At 41.6% G+C, this 13,815-nt stretch overlaps 1 protein-coding gene across 14 annotated transcripts in view; it reads left to right on the top strand.

Annotated features, from left to right (window-relative positions):
• Positions 1-7,000: 7,000 nt before the first annotated feature.
• Lig3 (DNA ligase 3) overlaps positions 7,001-13,815 on the top strand; it is a 47,196-nt gene continuing 40,381 nt past the window's right edge. For 4 of the 14 annotated variants that reach the window (XR_002391157.2, XM_021248869.2, XM_087191383.1 and 1 more), the window contains exons 1-3: positions 7,444-7,908; positions 9,110-9,663; positions 12,430-12,573. Coding sequence is in view for 13 of the 14 variants with exons in the window: in XM_021248869.2 (XP_021104528.1) it covers positions 7,811-7,908; positions 9,110-9,663; positions 12,430-12,573 (796 nt within the window). In the remaining variant the exon portion in view is untranslated. 14 annotated transcript variants of the gene reach the window in all.

The raw sequence follows: 13,815 nt of genomic DNA, 5'->3' as shown, positions 1-13,815 counted from the left end.
CAAGCAGTGAAGGAGGGAAGAGTACTGTGGACAAAGACAAAGAGTCACAGAAATACTAGTTCCAAGTCATGGAATGAAGTGGTGGGAGACAGGACAGAAATCCACTGGGGCTAAATTATAAAGGATCTCATATGTGGCCCTAAGGAGTTAAGGCTCCCACTCAAAAATCGAAAACAAGAATGGGAAAGGAGAAGAGCAAATTTGTTTCTGGAAAAGCTTTTTCTTCCACAGTTGGGGAATGATGATGATGACTGTCAAAACTGAACAATTCTTTCACTTAATTTGATTTTTCTTGCAGTTATGGGTGGTACTTCAAACCACAGGTTCTAGTCCCCTCCAAAGGAGACAGAGTGGAAAATGAGACATCTTCCTTTTTTTTTTCTTTTTTAGAACACCTAATACTTAAGGACTCTGAATTTTATTCCTTGTAGTAGTCCTAAAAGTTGCTTTTAAAACTCATTGTGGTGGGTGACCTCATGCCCTTTTTTTTTTTTTTTGTACTGGGGATGGAACTCTGTTTCTTGCACTTGCAAGGCAGGCGGCGGAACCATTGAGCTAAATCCCTGGCCCTTCTCATGCCTTTTTTTGATGTGTTTTTAATTTTTAAAAGGCTTAATTATAAAATATAAGCATACATAGGGCCGGGGATTTAGCTCAGTGTTCCGGCGCCTGCCTTGCAAGAGCAAGGTCCTGAGTTTGATCCCCAGTACCAAAAAAAAAAAAAAAAAAGACCATTGTTTCCCAATGAGAAATGTAATTGTGTTGTATACCTAAAATGTACCAATAAAAGAATTTAACAACAACAAAAAAAGCATACATAAAGGTGTAGAAATGTAACATAACAAATGACCTATACCTACTACCCAGAAATTTAAGAATTAGAAAACAAATGAAACAGCTAAAATCCAAGTTAGGTTAAGTAGTCAGATTCTGCTTGACCAGACATTCTTCTGACACATCCCAAAGGCAGCTCAGGATTTTAAAGTAAGAGAGTTTAAATTTTGGATAAATGCTTGGGTAGGTAGACACCTACCAGCACTGACACTGCCAGCATCTGCAGTATCAGGCATCAGTGCGCAGGTTTTGGACAAAGGGTTACCTCACTCAGCCCAAACTGGCCCATCTCTAAGACAATGATTCCCTTACCTAACTACCTCCAATGCCCTATCCTGGCTTATTCCAGGAGATTCTATGTTGCTGGGTCTAAGTGAGGCACTGGAAGTAGCACCCTAAACAAGTTCTTTAGGTAATTCTGCAGTGGCAGAAACCAGTGCTTGAAACTATAAATCTACCAACTTATCTGATCTGTTGAGATAATGATGGAACCTGCTTCTTAGTCTTCCTGTATCGGAGGGTGATCAATCCACTGACTGCCTAGAAAGGGGGGTGGCAAGGGCTACAGAAAAAAAGACTACAAAGACTTACATAATTTCAAAGTATATGGGGGGCTGGAGGTCAGTGCCTCGAAGTGGGTAGAGATAGAAACTCTCTGAACTAGCCATCATTTATTGGGTACGCAGAGGGAATCCTATGTAGATGAGGATCTTATGCTGATGAAGATCTTAGGTCACAAGGTTCTTTTGTTGAGGAGGATTGAAGGAGAGCATTCTTACAATAGTAGGTGGGAGGAGTTAAGCTGATAAGGAATTTGTCCCTCCTCAGGTGAAACCTTTCTCTTACTACTTGGTTCTCAAGGAACCAGGATGTCTTTAGCTGATACAATCCTGCCCTGGAGTGTAACAGCATCAAGGGAACCACTGAGGTTTGAGGTTTCAGCTGTGATCAGAAGCAAAAATGGAGTTATGTCTTGACATGCCATAGCCGGCCTGCAGGGAGGAAAACTAGGCCTAATCATAATTTAATTGTAAAATGATTTTCCCCAAAATTATGTAGAATTGCTCCTGAGATTACTACAAAGATTTTTTTTGTATTAAATTCTTTACTACAAAGATTAAGTAAACACAAACACACATTTCTCAGTGTCTGTCACATACAAAGCACCAATAATACTTATTAACAATAACATGCACTGAGTACTTCTCTAGTGTCAGCTTTCATAAAAGGGTCTGCAATAAATTCAAATGCAATGTAGCAGGATTCAAAATCAATACACAAAAATCAATAGCATTCCTATACACTAATAATGAACCCACTGACAAAGAAATTAGGAAAAAATAGCACCAAGAAAAATTGAATACTTAGCAATTAACCTGAGGAAATGAAAGACTTCTACAGCAAAAACTACAATACTTTGAAAGACAAAATTGAAGAGGACATCATAAAATGGAAAAATATCCCCTGTTCCTGGATAGGCAGAACCATACTTCCAAAACTGATAAGCAGATTTAATCCAATCCCAATCAAAATTCCAACATCATTCTTCACAGAACTGGAGAAAACAATCCTAAAACTCATATGGATCCAGAAAAGACCCAGAAAAGCAAAACCAATCCTGGGCAGCAAAAGCAAAGTGGGAGGCATCACAATCCTGGACTTGAAGTTCTATTACAAAGCTACAGCGACAAAAATAGCATGGTACTGGTACAAAAACAAACATAAAGGATCAATGGAACAGAAAAGAGGATACAGAAACAATCCCAAGCACATTCAACTATTTGATCCTTGACAAAGAGGCCACTAGAGGGAAGATAGCCTCTCTAATAAATGGTGTTAGGGAAACTGGTTATCCACGTGGAAAAGATTGAATTCAGACCCTTATCTCTCATCATCTTCTAAGCTAAAATAAAAATGGACCAAAGAACTACAGACTAAAACAGAAACATTTAATTTGCTGGAAGATAAAATAGACAAAAATCCTTGAAATCATAGGCATAGGCAAGGACTTTCTGAACAGAACCCAATTGCATAGGAAACAGTACCAAGAATCAATAAATGGGGTCACGTCAGATTAAAAAGCTTCTCCACACCAAAAGAAACAACCAATACAGTGAAACCTACAGAATGGGGAAAAAGTTTTTCCTCAAACAGAGGAAAAGATATTCCTCAAACAGAGGAATAATATCTAGATTATAAAAAGAACCCCAAAACATTAGATTCCCAAAAATAAAAGACCCAATCAAAAAATGGGCAAGTGAAATGAATTGACACTTCTGAGAAGAAAAAGTATAAATAACCAATAAATACATGAACAAATGTTCAATACCACTGGCCATTAGAGAAATGCAAATTAAAACAACATTGAGATTCCATCTTACCCCAGAAAGAATGGCCATCATCAAGAAATCAAATAATGGCCAGGGATTTAGCTCAGTGGTTCCACCGCCTGCCTCACAAGCACAAGGACCCAAATTCAATCCCTGGTACCCCCCCCCAAAAAAAAAAGTTTAAAAGAAATCAAATAATAACAAATGGTGGCAAGGCTGTGGGGGTAAAAAAGCAACCCTTTTACATTGTTGGTGGGCATGTAAACTAGTACAATCACTTTGGAAATTAGTATTCAAAAAAACCTTAAGAGATTCCATTTGACCCAGCTACTCCCTTTTAGATACCTTCCCTAAAGAGTTAAAGACATCACATTACAGTGATACATTCAAACCTGTGTTTATACCAGTACAACTGATAATGCTAAATCTGGGCAACAGCCTGTATGTTCATGAACAGATGAATAGATAAAGAAAATGTGGTATTTACACACAATAGAGTACTACTATGCCATTTATAAGATTGAGTCATTTATAGGAAAATGGATGCTCCTTGAGACCATAATGTTAAGTGAAATAAATCAATCTTTCTCTTATATGAGAAACCCAAATTATAAATAAAACAAATAAAAGATAAAATGAAGTAGGGCTGGGGATTTAGCTCAGTGGTTCTGTCGCCTGCTTTTAATCCCCGGTACCAAAACAAACAAACAAAACAAAGGTATGTATGTAGGTATCTAGATAACAGAGTGTACATTTTCACAACAATTAATTCAAAATGGATCATTTGTAGAACTGAATGTAAATTGTGAAACTATCCCACTTCACCATGAAAACTAATGTGCTGAGAAGAAAACAGATGAAGTTTACACATGTAGTGATAGAACATAATTCAACCATCTGTGTTATCACAAAGCCCATTTTCCTCCACACTTACATCATTCTCCTCCCTTGGAAGAGCAGTCCCCCTCCTTCTAAAGAAACAACAAGTGCCAGCTTCTACATCTACTTCCACTACACAGCAGGGGACCCGACTCAGAGATCACTGGGGTGCCATGGAGCTCTAGTCAAGCAAAACAATCACTAGACCCTGAGCCTTTTTGCAAATTTACATCAAACATTGTTAAAGACACCATAAACAACCTCCTAAGGGATCTTAACCACTTTCAGACTTTCATTTACCCATTTCACATTTCAGTCACTCATGGGCTTCATTTGTTTATTCAGATGGTCACCACAGAAATATATGCTGTGCACTGCGATAAAAAGACACAGAAGAGCCAGGCATGGTGGTGCATGCTTATAATCCCTGCACCCTGGGCAGCTGAAGCAGAAGGATCTGAAGTTTGACCCAAGACTGTACAATTATTGACTTAGTGAGACCCTATCTCAAAATAAAAGCTAAAAAACAGCTGGGGATAAAACTCAGTGCTAAGGCCCTGGTTTCAATCCCCAGTACCAAATAAATAAATAAAGATTCATAAGGCACAGATACTACCCTCCACAAATAGGTCTTAAATCCAGGGGCAGTGCTGTCCAACAGAAATAACAGGTATGATCACAAAATATACAATGAATGTTCAAACTTTTGAAAATTACAGTAAAAGGCACATTGCCATTAATGTTCCTTGAAATACTTCCCCTTTCTTCTAGCACACTTATCCTATCATTCTTGACACTTTCTGAAGCAGTTCTAGAAGTCCTCTTTCATGAATGTCTTTAGTTGCACTGTCCTGGCTGTCTTGATGTCCTGACCTGATTCAAAACACTTGCCTTTCATGGTCATTTTGACTTTGAATAAGAGCCAGAAGTCCCGGTGCCAGACCTGGTGAATAAGGCAGGTGAGGACACACTAATGTTTTCAGGAGCCTGTTGTCTTTCTGTTGGTTGGCACTAGGCAGCAGCATCCACCTTACTTTTGATCACACCTTTTAAAGACACTCACAAGAGAGGACTTGCAGAACTGCTTCAGAAAATGACAAGAGCTGGGTGTGGTGGCACACACATGTGTGTAACCCCAGGACTCAGGAGGCCCAGGCAGGAGGACTGCTGAGAGTTCAAGGCCAGCCTGGACTACATAGTGAGTTCAAGGCCAGTTTGAACTACATGGTGAGATCCTGTCTCAAAAAACAAAGGCTGGGGATTTGGCTCAGTGGTTCCGCCGCCTGCCTCACAAGTGCAAGGTCCCAAATTCAACGATCCCCGGTACCAAAAAAAAAAAAAAAAGAAAGTGGCAAGAAACATGGAATAAGTATGTTCAAATTGAAGAACATTTTGAGGGGGATATGTCTTTTACTGTACTAAAACTTTTTAAAAATTTAAACATTCACAGTATATTTTGATCACTACTGTATAATGTAAGTGAAGTATGCAGTTTCATATTTTCCAGCTGCTAGTTTCAAAAAGTAATAATAAAACAGGTGAAATGAATTTGAATAATTTATTTAACCCAACATTTCAAAAAAGATCACTCAACATGTAATTAGATTTTTTTTTTTTGGTGCCAGGGATCGAAGGAAGATTTTTCAAATAAAAATGTAGTCAGTGCAGTTGTAGAGATATGTTTAGAATCACTGGAGTTAGGGCTTGGGTGGGCTTCCCAAGACCTTCCATTTCCAAAGCCCCTATTCATTCTGCAGCACATTAGAGAAAAGAGAAAGAGGCTTTATCCCACTTCAAACAGTGGATTCACAGTCGGCCTCAGCCATCCAAATTTAATATACCCAAAACAAAATTCATCCTTTTACCCCAGTATCTCCTCCCCTCTCATTTCCCTTTTTTTCTTTTTTTTTTTAAATACAGTCTCGCTATGTAGTTCAGGCTGGCCTCAAATTCCCTGCAATCCTCCTGCCTCAGCCTCCCGAGAGTGCACCACCATGCCCAATTCCCCTCTCATTTTCTAGTTCAATTGATAGCCTCATTATCTACTTGCTTTCTCAAGTCATCCTATCTCAACTGATAAATGTGCCCGTTATTTAGAAGACAATTTGGAAATTTAAATGATTTTCAAATACACAACCTCTTCTCCACTCAACAACTGAATTTGTTTAGCCCATCTGCATCTCTTACGTGGGTCACACTACAAAAAGCCTTGCCTGTTAACCCTGTACAGCTTCAACAGTTATCACCACTCCTCAGGACCCTACACCACGCTCCCGCTCCCACAGAATAAAGGCCAGAGTCCTCAGCACACAGCCCAGAATTCCCTCTGGGATCTGTTCTTTGCTTACCTAACAAGGCCCAATTGCTTGCTCTTTCCAGACTCTGAATAGTCACTTTCCTTTTTTGAGGCTGGTATTGTTACAGAAACAACCAACCCCAAGTCTCATAAACAGGACTTCAGATTTAGGAGAGTACACTCAAACAACACATAACCAAGGGGTTTTTCTTCACAACTGTCCTTCTTCACACTTTGTACCTATCTTTCTACTATCTAGTTCATGCCTCTCCCAGTCCTTCAGTCACTGAATATTTGCCATATGTCAGGCACTGGGCGGGACACGTAGAGGGACATAGAAAACACAGGTCTGACGCGATCTTTGCGTTCCTCAAGCTTTCTTTTTTTTTCTTTTTTTTTTTTTTTTGGTACCGGGTATCGACCTTAGGACCTTGCGAACCACTGAGCTAAATCGCCAGCCCATCCCCAAGCTCATTACAATAGTGTCTCACCCAACACCTTTAAGGACTGATCTCTAACAATTAAGAGAAAGTGTAAGGGATTTCCCCGGAAGTTTGGGCTGCGGAGCGCCTTTAGGAGCACCAACCCCACAACACACTGCAAAACCAGACCCAGTTCCACGTGGCGGCACGGAGGCGGGGCGTGTCACGATACGCTGCTCTGCCCTTGGCTGTTGCGCCTGCGTGCTGCCGCCCTCTCAAGGACCCGTATTTAAAGAGACAGGCGCTCCAACCGCCATGGGCTGCCCGCGGCCTGTGGGCGCCTGGTCTTGAGCCCTGTCCCGAGCGCCGGAGCCCGGGAGGTAAGTGAGGGTCGGCGCGGCGGGCGCAGCTTGGGGAGGGAAGCAGCCCGGAACGCGGCGCGGCGCGGCCCTGGAGCAGCCCCGGCTCCTACCCCGCCCGCAGAGCCAGGGGGCACACCCTCGCCGTGACGTGGCGGCCCCCCGGGAGCCCTCTGGAGGCCCTCGGCTCCCCAGGACCCGAACCGCGTGGGTAAGCGGGTGCGCTTTGACGGGGCTGGCGAGCTCACGCGTCCCGCCCGCGCACGTCCCCCACGGCAGCTCCGCCGGTCCACGCCCCTCCGCCCCGGTGCCCGCCCCGGTGCCCGCCCCGCCACGCGGCCCCTGTCGACTCCCCCAAGGCTCCGCGGACGTTCCCCGGGAAGAGCAAGGAGGCCTCTCGCGGCCCTGGTGGGCGGATGGGACCGATGGTCACGCACAGCCGCATTGTGCCGCCTCGTGGCCCGGCGCCCAACGAGCCTCCATGTGTCTGCTCCTTTCATTATTCTCCTGGATCGTGCCGGGCTTGGAGGGGCTGCGCTCTAAGGCGACCCTCTAAGGACAGCCATGAAGTCCGGCTGATTCTGAATGCTGCCATCCTTACCCCGCGGTGCTTCTTAAACTCGGGGTTATGCTGCGCTTTGTGAATCTCACGAAAGTTACAGACCTTTCCCCCAAAACGTACATTTTTAAATGTACATACTTGTCTATATTTTCAGGCAGTTAAGAACCCAACCCGCCCCCCCATCCAGTCCATGGATTCATTGTAATTTTCCCAGCCACCCCGTGAGGTAGGTCTTATTTCCTCTGTTACAGAAATAAGATAACTGAGGGGTCTGGGATTTAGCTCATCCTGCCTCGAAAGCGCAGGGTCCCGAGTTCGATCCCTGGTACCAAAAAAAAAAAAAAAAAAAAAAAGATAACCAAGACTAGGGAGTCTCAGTTAAGACTCAGTTGAGTAGCAACCCCAGGTTGGATTGGCAGGCTTAGGCTTGCTTTCCACCTCTGATTGCAAGGTCCTGCTTTGCTCTGCACCTGTGGCACTGTAGTAAGGGACGCCCACACTTTATGTGGCAATAGCAATTTCACTTCATAGCCGTATACAGACTGAAAATAACTTCTAGTATATTTAATATTAGAACTATAAAGATTTTCAAAATATGAATATAAGGTGTGGATGTAATCATTGTTTACATTTAAATTTATTTATCAATTCCTTTGATTCTTACTGTGCAGTTACTTCAGCATTCCCTACAGAATTAAACAGGTTAATTGTACATAAAGAGCCTCTGCTTAAAACTTAACATCTTCACTGATGACAGTAACATCTAATATTTATTGAGCCCTTGCTTGTGTTCCCAACTCTGTTTTCAAGGGCTTCACTTATTTAGAGTAACAATCTCCTTAGTTAGGTGCTATTGCTAGCTGTATTTTACAGATTAGGAAACTGAGGAACAGAAAGGTTTAAGTAACCCACCAAGGAGACCCAGGTAATAAGTGGCCAGGCTAGCATTTGAGTCCAAGCAGTCTGGTTGTAGGCTCTGTATAGCTGCCTCTCAAAGAAAAGCTGCTGTTTAAAGCACAAATCTGTATAGTGGCTTGCTTGTTTTCTGAGGATGGTATATGTATTGTACTTATGAAAACTTCATGAACATAATTAATTTTTCTTGATGATTAAAAAGAAACTTCAGGATCTTTTAATACTTAAAGGTCATCATCCATTATGAGTATCACATATTGTGATGGGCTGAAAAAGCTTTTATGTTATTTGGATTCTCTTCATTGCAATTTAGTAGATTTATTTGTGTACATTAGATAATTGAACACCCTTTCTGAGACTGGATTTTCCTGTATTGAAACACTTCATCCTAGGCAATAAATCTTTAATGCTTCGGGAAGTATTTGTTTAGTCAGCAAGGACTGTATGAGATTCTGGCCTTTGAGAATCTCTCTCTCCCTTTTTTTTTTTATTGTCTCCTACTTTTTATGCAGCTATATGACTTTGACTTTCAAGATCCTCTTCTCACGAAACCTCCAAGCACTTGGACGAAAAGAGCTGTGTTCATTCCGAGAACAGTCTCATTGGTCTGGCATAAGACAGCTCAGTAGTTGGTCAAGAACAGATCTGCTTCATGGGCACTTCCTCCTCCAGAGAAGAAAGCCTATTCTGCCTTTGCAGGGAGGCCATCTAAGACCACAAGCCACCTGTTTCATTTTCTTGCCAGGGTCGCATGTGGGACTCTGCAGTGGCCCATGTGAGATGGCTGAGCAACGATTCTGTGTGGACTATGCTAAGCGCGGCACAGCTGGCTGCAAAAAATGCAAAGAAAAGATTGTGAAGGGCATATGCCGAATTGGCAAAGTGGTACCCAACCCATTCTCAGAATCTGGGGGTGATATGAAAGAATGGTACCATATTAAATGTATGTTTGAGAAACTGGAGCGAGCTCGGGCCACCACAAAAAAAATTGAAGACCTCACTGAGCTGGAAGGCTGGGAAGAACTGGAAGATAGCGAGAAGGAACAGATAACTCAACATATTGCAGGTGGGGTGGAGAACACAGCGTTCTCATCTTGCTGGTGCCTATAGAAAAAGGAATGCAGAGATTGGAATCTAGTTTTTTTTTCCTTTTCTTAAACTTCTTTGGAAATAATGTTAGATTCACAAAAGTTATAAGAATAAAAATAGTGCAAAGAACACTCATGTTCTCTTTACCCAGATTGTTAATATTTTACTCTGTTTACTTTTTATCATTTATGCTCATGTACCCTCTTCCCTTACACACATACACACAGTTCTTTTAGTTTTGTTTCCTGAACCATTTAAAAGTAGGTTGCATACATCATGGTCCTTTATACCTTTAAATACTTTAGTGTGCCTTTGTTTTTTTGCAATACTGGGGATTGAACCCAGGGCCTTCGCACTGAACTATATCCCCAGCCCTTTTTTATTTTTGTTTTTTCATTTTGAGACAAAGCCTTACTAAGTCTCTAAATTGCTTGGCTGGGCTCAAAATTGCAATCCATTGCCTCAGTCTCCCAGAGTGCTCAGATTATAGGTGTGTGCCACTTTGCCTGATTCAGTGTATAGATTTTAAGAATAGAAATATTATCTTCCATGACCATCACATAACAACTTAAGTAAACTTACCCTTCATATAATATTTTAATATACTATCTGTATACTATTTGGTCTATTGATTGAACATTATCTTTCAGAGCTTCCCCCCTACTTCCACCAGTATAGGATCCCAGATTAGGATCAGATTGGGTATTAAATTTTGTTGTAATATCTTTTTGGCTTTTTTTTTTAATCTGGGACATTTCCATAGTCTTTATGACATTGACATTTTTTTTTGGTACCGGAGATCGAACTCGGGTCCTTGGGCTTGCACAGCAGGCGGTGAAACCACTGAGCTAAATCCCTGGCCCCAATGACATTGATGTTTTTGAAGAAAGAGTATCCACTGCCACTCCTTTTTAATCTATCAGTGTATTATGTATATAGACTTATGGGTTACTAATTTTTCCTAGTAGTTTATAATTCATTGTATTAAATTTAGTTTTTAGTTGTCCTGTATTTGGTCAGTTAGCTCCTTCAGCTGGCTTCTGTGTCTTGTAAACCCTCTCTTTATTTATTTATTTATTTAATTTTTTCTTTATTTCTTTTTTTATTTTGGGGAGAGTACCGGGGATCAAACTCAGGACCTTGTGCTTGTGAGGCAGGCAGCAGAACCACTGAGCTAAATCCCCAGCCCCTTTTATTTATTTGCTTGCTTGCTTATTTATTTACTTACTTTGTGGTGCTGGGGAGTGAACCCAGGACCTCTGCTATGGGCTTTTCCCCACCCCTTTTGTTTAATTTTGAGATAGGGTCTTACTAAGTTTCCCAGGCTGGGGTGGAACTTGTGATTCTCCTGCCTCAACCTCCCAGAGGACTGAGATTACTGGTGTGTGCTACGAAGCCCTACTCACCCTTCTTTTTTAAAAAAGTGTTTAAACCAGGTATGGTATAACCCCAGCATTCTGGGAGGCTGAGACAGAGGAAAGACTGCAAGTTCAAGATCACCCTGAACCACATAGTGAGACACTGCTTCAAGAAAACAAAAAGAAAAAAATTTGAAAGTTTTTCTTTTGGCTTTTTGAGACAAGGTCTTGCTGTGTAGTTCAGGCCAGCTTTGAACTCACTGTGTACCCCAGGCTGGCATCAAACTCTTAAGTGATCCTCATCCTTTAGCCTCCCAAGTACTGGGATTACAGGGGTGAGTCACCATACTCAGCTGAAAAATTGTTTTAAAGTACTTCTGTACTCAGGCATAACTAGATGCTTTTGGTCTTGTCTTATATGTGTCCTAATCTATCCATTGGATCAGCCATTGTTCTGAGGAGTCTCAGGTTCCTATTAATGAAAAATGGTATTAGAGACAAAAATCTGAGCCAGGTGTGGGACACTCCTGTGATCCTAGTACCTGGGAGGTTGAAGCAGAAGGATCACAAGTTCCAGTGCAGGTTGGGCTACATAATGAGCTTGAGGCTAGCCTGAGGTATGCACACACACATGTGCGTGCAAATCTGAGTGCTGCAGGACCTCTTTGACCTTAAGGGTCTGTAAAATAATATATCTTCAGTTAAGTATAGTACATGCCACTGTTCGGGATGGAACAGTAGCTTAAAATTCTATCCTTGTTCCTTGAGGGGAGAGAGTTCCAGGAGAGAAAAGTATAACACATATGCTTCATTCTCAAGTTCCCCACCCACCCTCCCCTGCCTTGGCTCTTAGCCTCAGTCTTTTCTGTTTCTTGACCCATCTCTCATTCAGAGGAAGAGAAATACATACAGGTAAATTGTCGCTTTACTCCTATAAGTTAACAGCTAGACTTTGCCTGCCTATGCCAACTGGACATACTCTGTGATCTTTGTCTTTTTGCTTCATTTATAAATTAGAATTATTCTATGCACCTGGGCTTTCCACGTTTTATCTATCACAATATGATTGCTGATTTCTTTAAAATCCTGTCACTTCTGGAGATTATTGTATGTGGGATAAGAGGTGAAGAGCGCTGGTGAAAATTTAAGTTACTTATGGGGTAAATGGTAACTGGGTCTCTTCTCTGCATAACAGCCTTTCCTTTCCTCTGCCCAATACCCTGTTACCTGTTGCCTTCACTCAAAAAGTACAGCCAGTGACCAGCCAGCCTTGGGGCAGTGTGATAGTGACTTACTAAACTCTAAGAGAAGTGGATAGAATCTTTGGAAGCTTCCTCGGAGATCTTTCACTGAAGGATATTTTTCCTTTTCTGGGGGCCCTACAGATCTATCTTCTAAGGCAGCAAGTACACCAAAGAAAAAAGCTGTTGTTCAGGCTAAGTTGACAGCCGCTGGCCAGGTGACTTCCCCAGTGAAAGGCTCCTCATTTGTCACCAGTACCAATCCCCGGAAATTTTCTGGTTTTTCAGGTAAGATAAATTGGGGCTACTTCAGTTTTTATGGTCCTCCTTTTATTTGGGGCTCTCACTAAATGAAAATTCTGTATTGTCTAGTCTCATTAATTTGTTTCTATCTGGACAGAAATAAATAATGGCTAATTATTAGTGCTCCTCTCATCTCCAGTGTAACAGGCAGATGTTTGTTGTGTCAAGATTTTTACCAGGCCAGGGATTTAGCTCAGTGGTTTCACTACCTGCTGCGCAAGCGCAAGGACCCAAGTTCGATCCCCGGTACCAAAAAAAAAAGATTTTTACTACTTGAAGTTATTGCTTGGATCAGACAGAATTTTATCACTTGCCCTTTACTTCTGTTTTGTAATAAAAGAATTTTGAAAAATTATCTCCCTAAACTTGGCTGAATTAGAAATGAAAGTATGGAAAAAGGAAAATTTCATGTCTGGACAATATCACTTGATTTCTCTTAGTTCTTACAACTGTTTGTTCAGATGCTGGGAGTGCTTGTGGAGCATGGAGCAAGAAGGAAAAAGAGATCTGAAGGGTTTTGTTCTTTGTTGGAAAGCAGTGCAGCCTAGTGATGAAGCACGTGGACTTCAGAATCACTGGGGTTTTTTTTTTTTTTTTTTTTTTTTTTTGGTACCTGGGATTGAACTTGGGTCCTTGCGCTTGTGCAGTAGGCAGTGAAACCACTGAGCTAAATCCCCAAACCACTGAGCTAAATCCCTGGCCCAAAATTACTGTTTCTTAGACAAGGATTCTAACTTTGCTAGAGCACTTGTGGAGGAATTGAGAGGACCAGGATTATTGGTTCCCCTTCCCCAACAGATAGTGTTGACCTAGGACAGTGATGGTGAACCTTTGGTATTCATGCCACAACTGGCTGTTTGTTATCTTAAAGCTCTGAAGGGTTCACCATCACTGGTCTAGTGGCTGTTATTTGTTCTTCAGTTAATCTAGGAAGTACTTTCTTACACCCACTTTATGAATGAGAAAGCCGAAGTTCAGATTCCTGATGGAGTTGGTATTTGCATTGAAGTTTGATGCCAGTCCCTGTGTTCTTTTACTCTAAACCCTGTTGCTTATTTTATTGTTTGAGACATTTTTTTTGATTGACTCAGTTAAAGTCAGTAATAATGCCGGAGCCCTTGGACTCAGAAGCTCTTTGGAGATTGAGAAATTTTATGTAGTCAAAAGAGATATAGACCTCGGCCAGGAATTAAGCTCAGTGGCACCTCGCTTGCCTCGCAAGTGCAA

This window comes from Heterocephalus glaber, unplaced genomic scaffold (assembly GCF_053883595.1).
Source record: "Heterocephalus glaber isolate CG9 unplaced genomic scaffold, H.glaber_assembly_v1.0 deba00001564, whole genome shotgun sequence".
Classification (NCBI taxonomy): domain Eukaryota; kingdom Metazoa; phylum Chordata; class Mammalia; order Rodentia; family Bathyergidae; genus Heterocephalus; species Heterocephalus glaber.
This window is presented reverse-complemented; position numbering and strand designations above follow the sequence as displayed.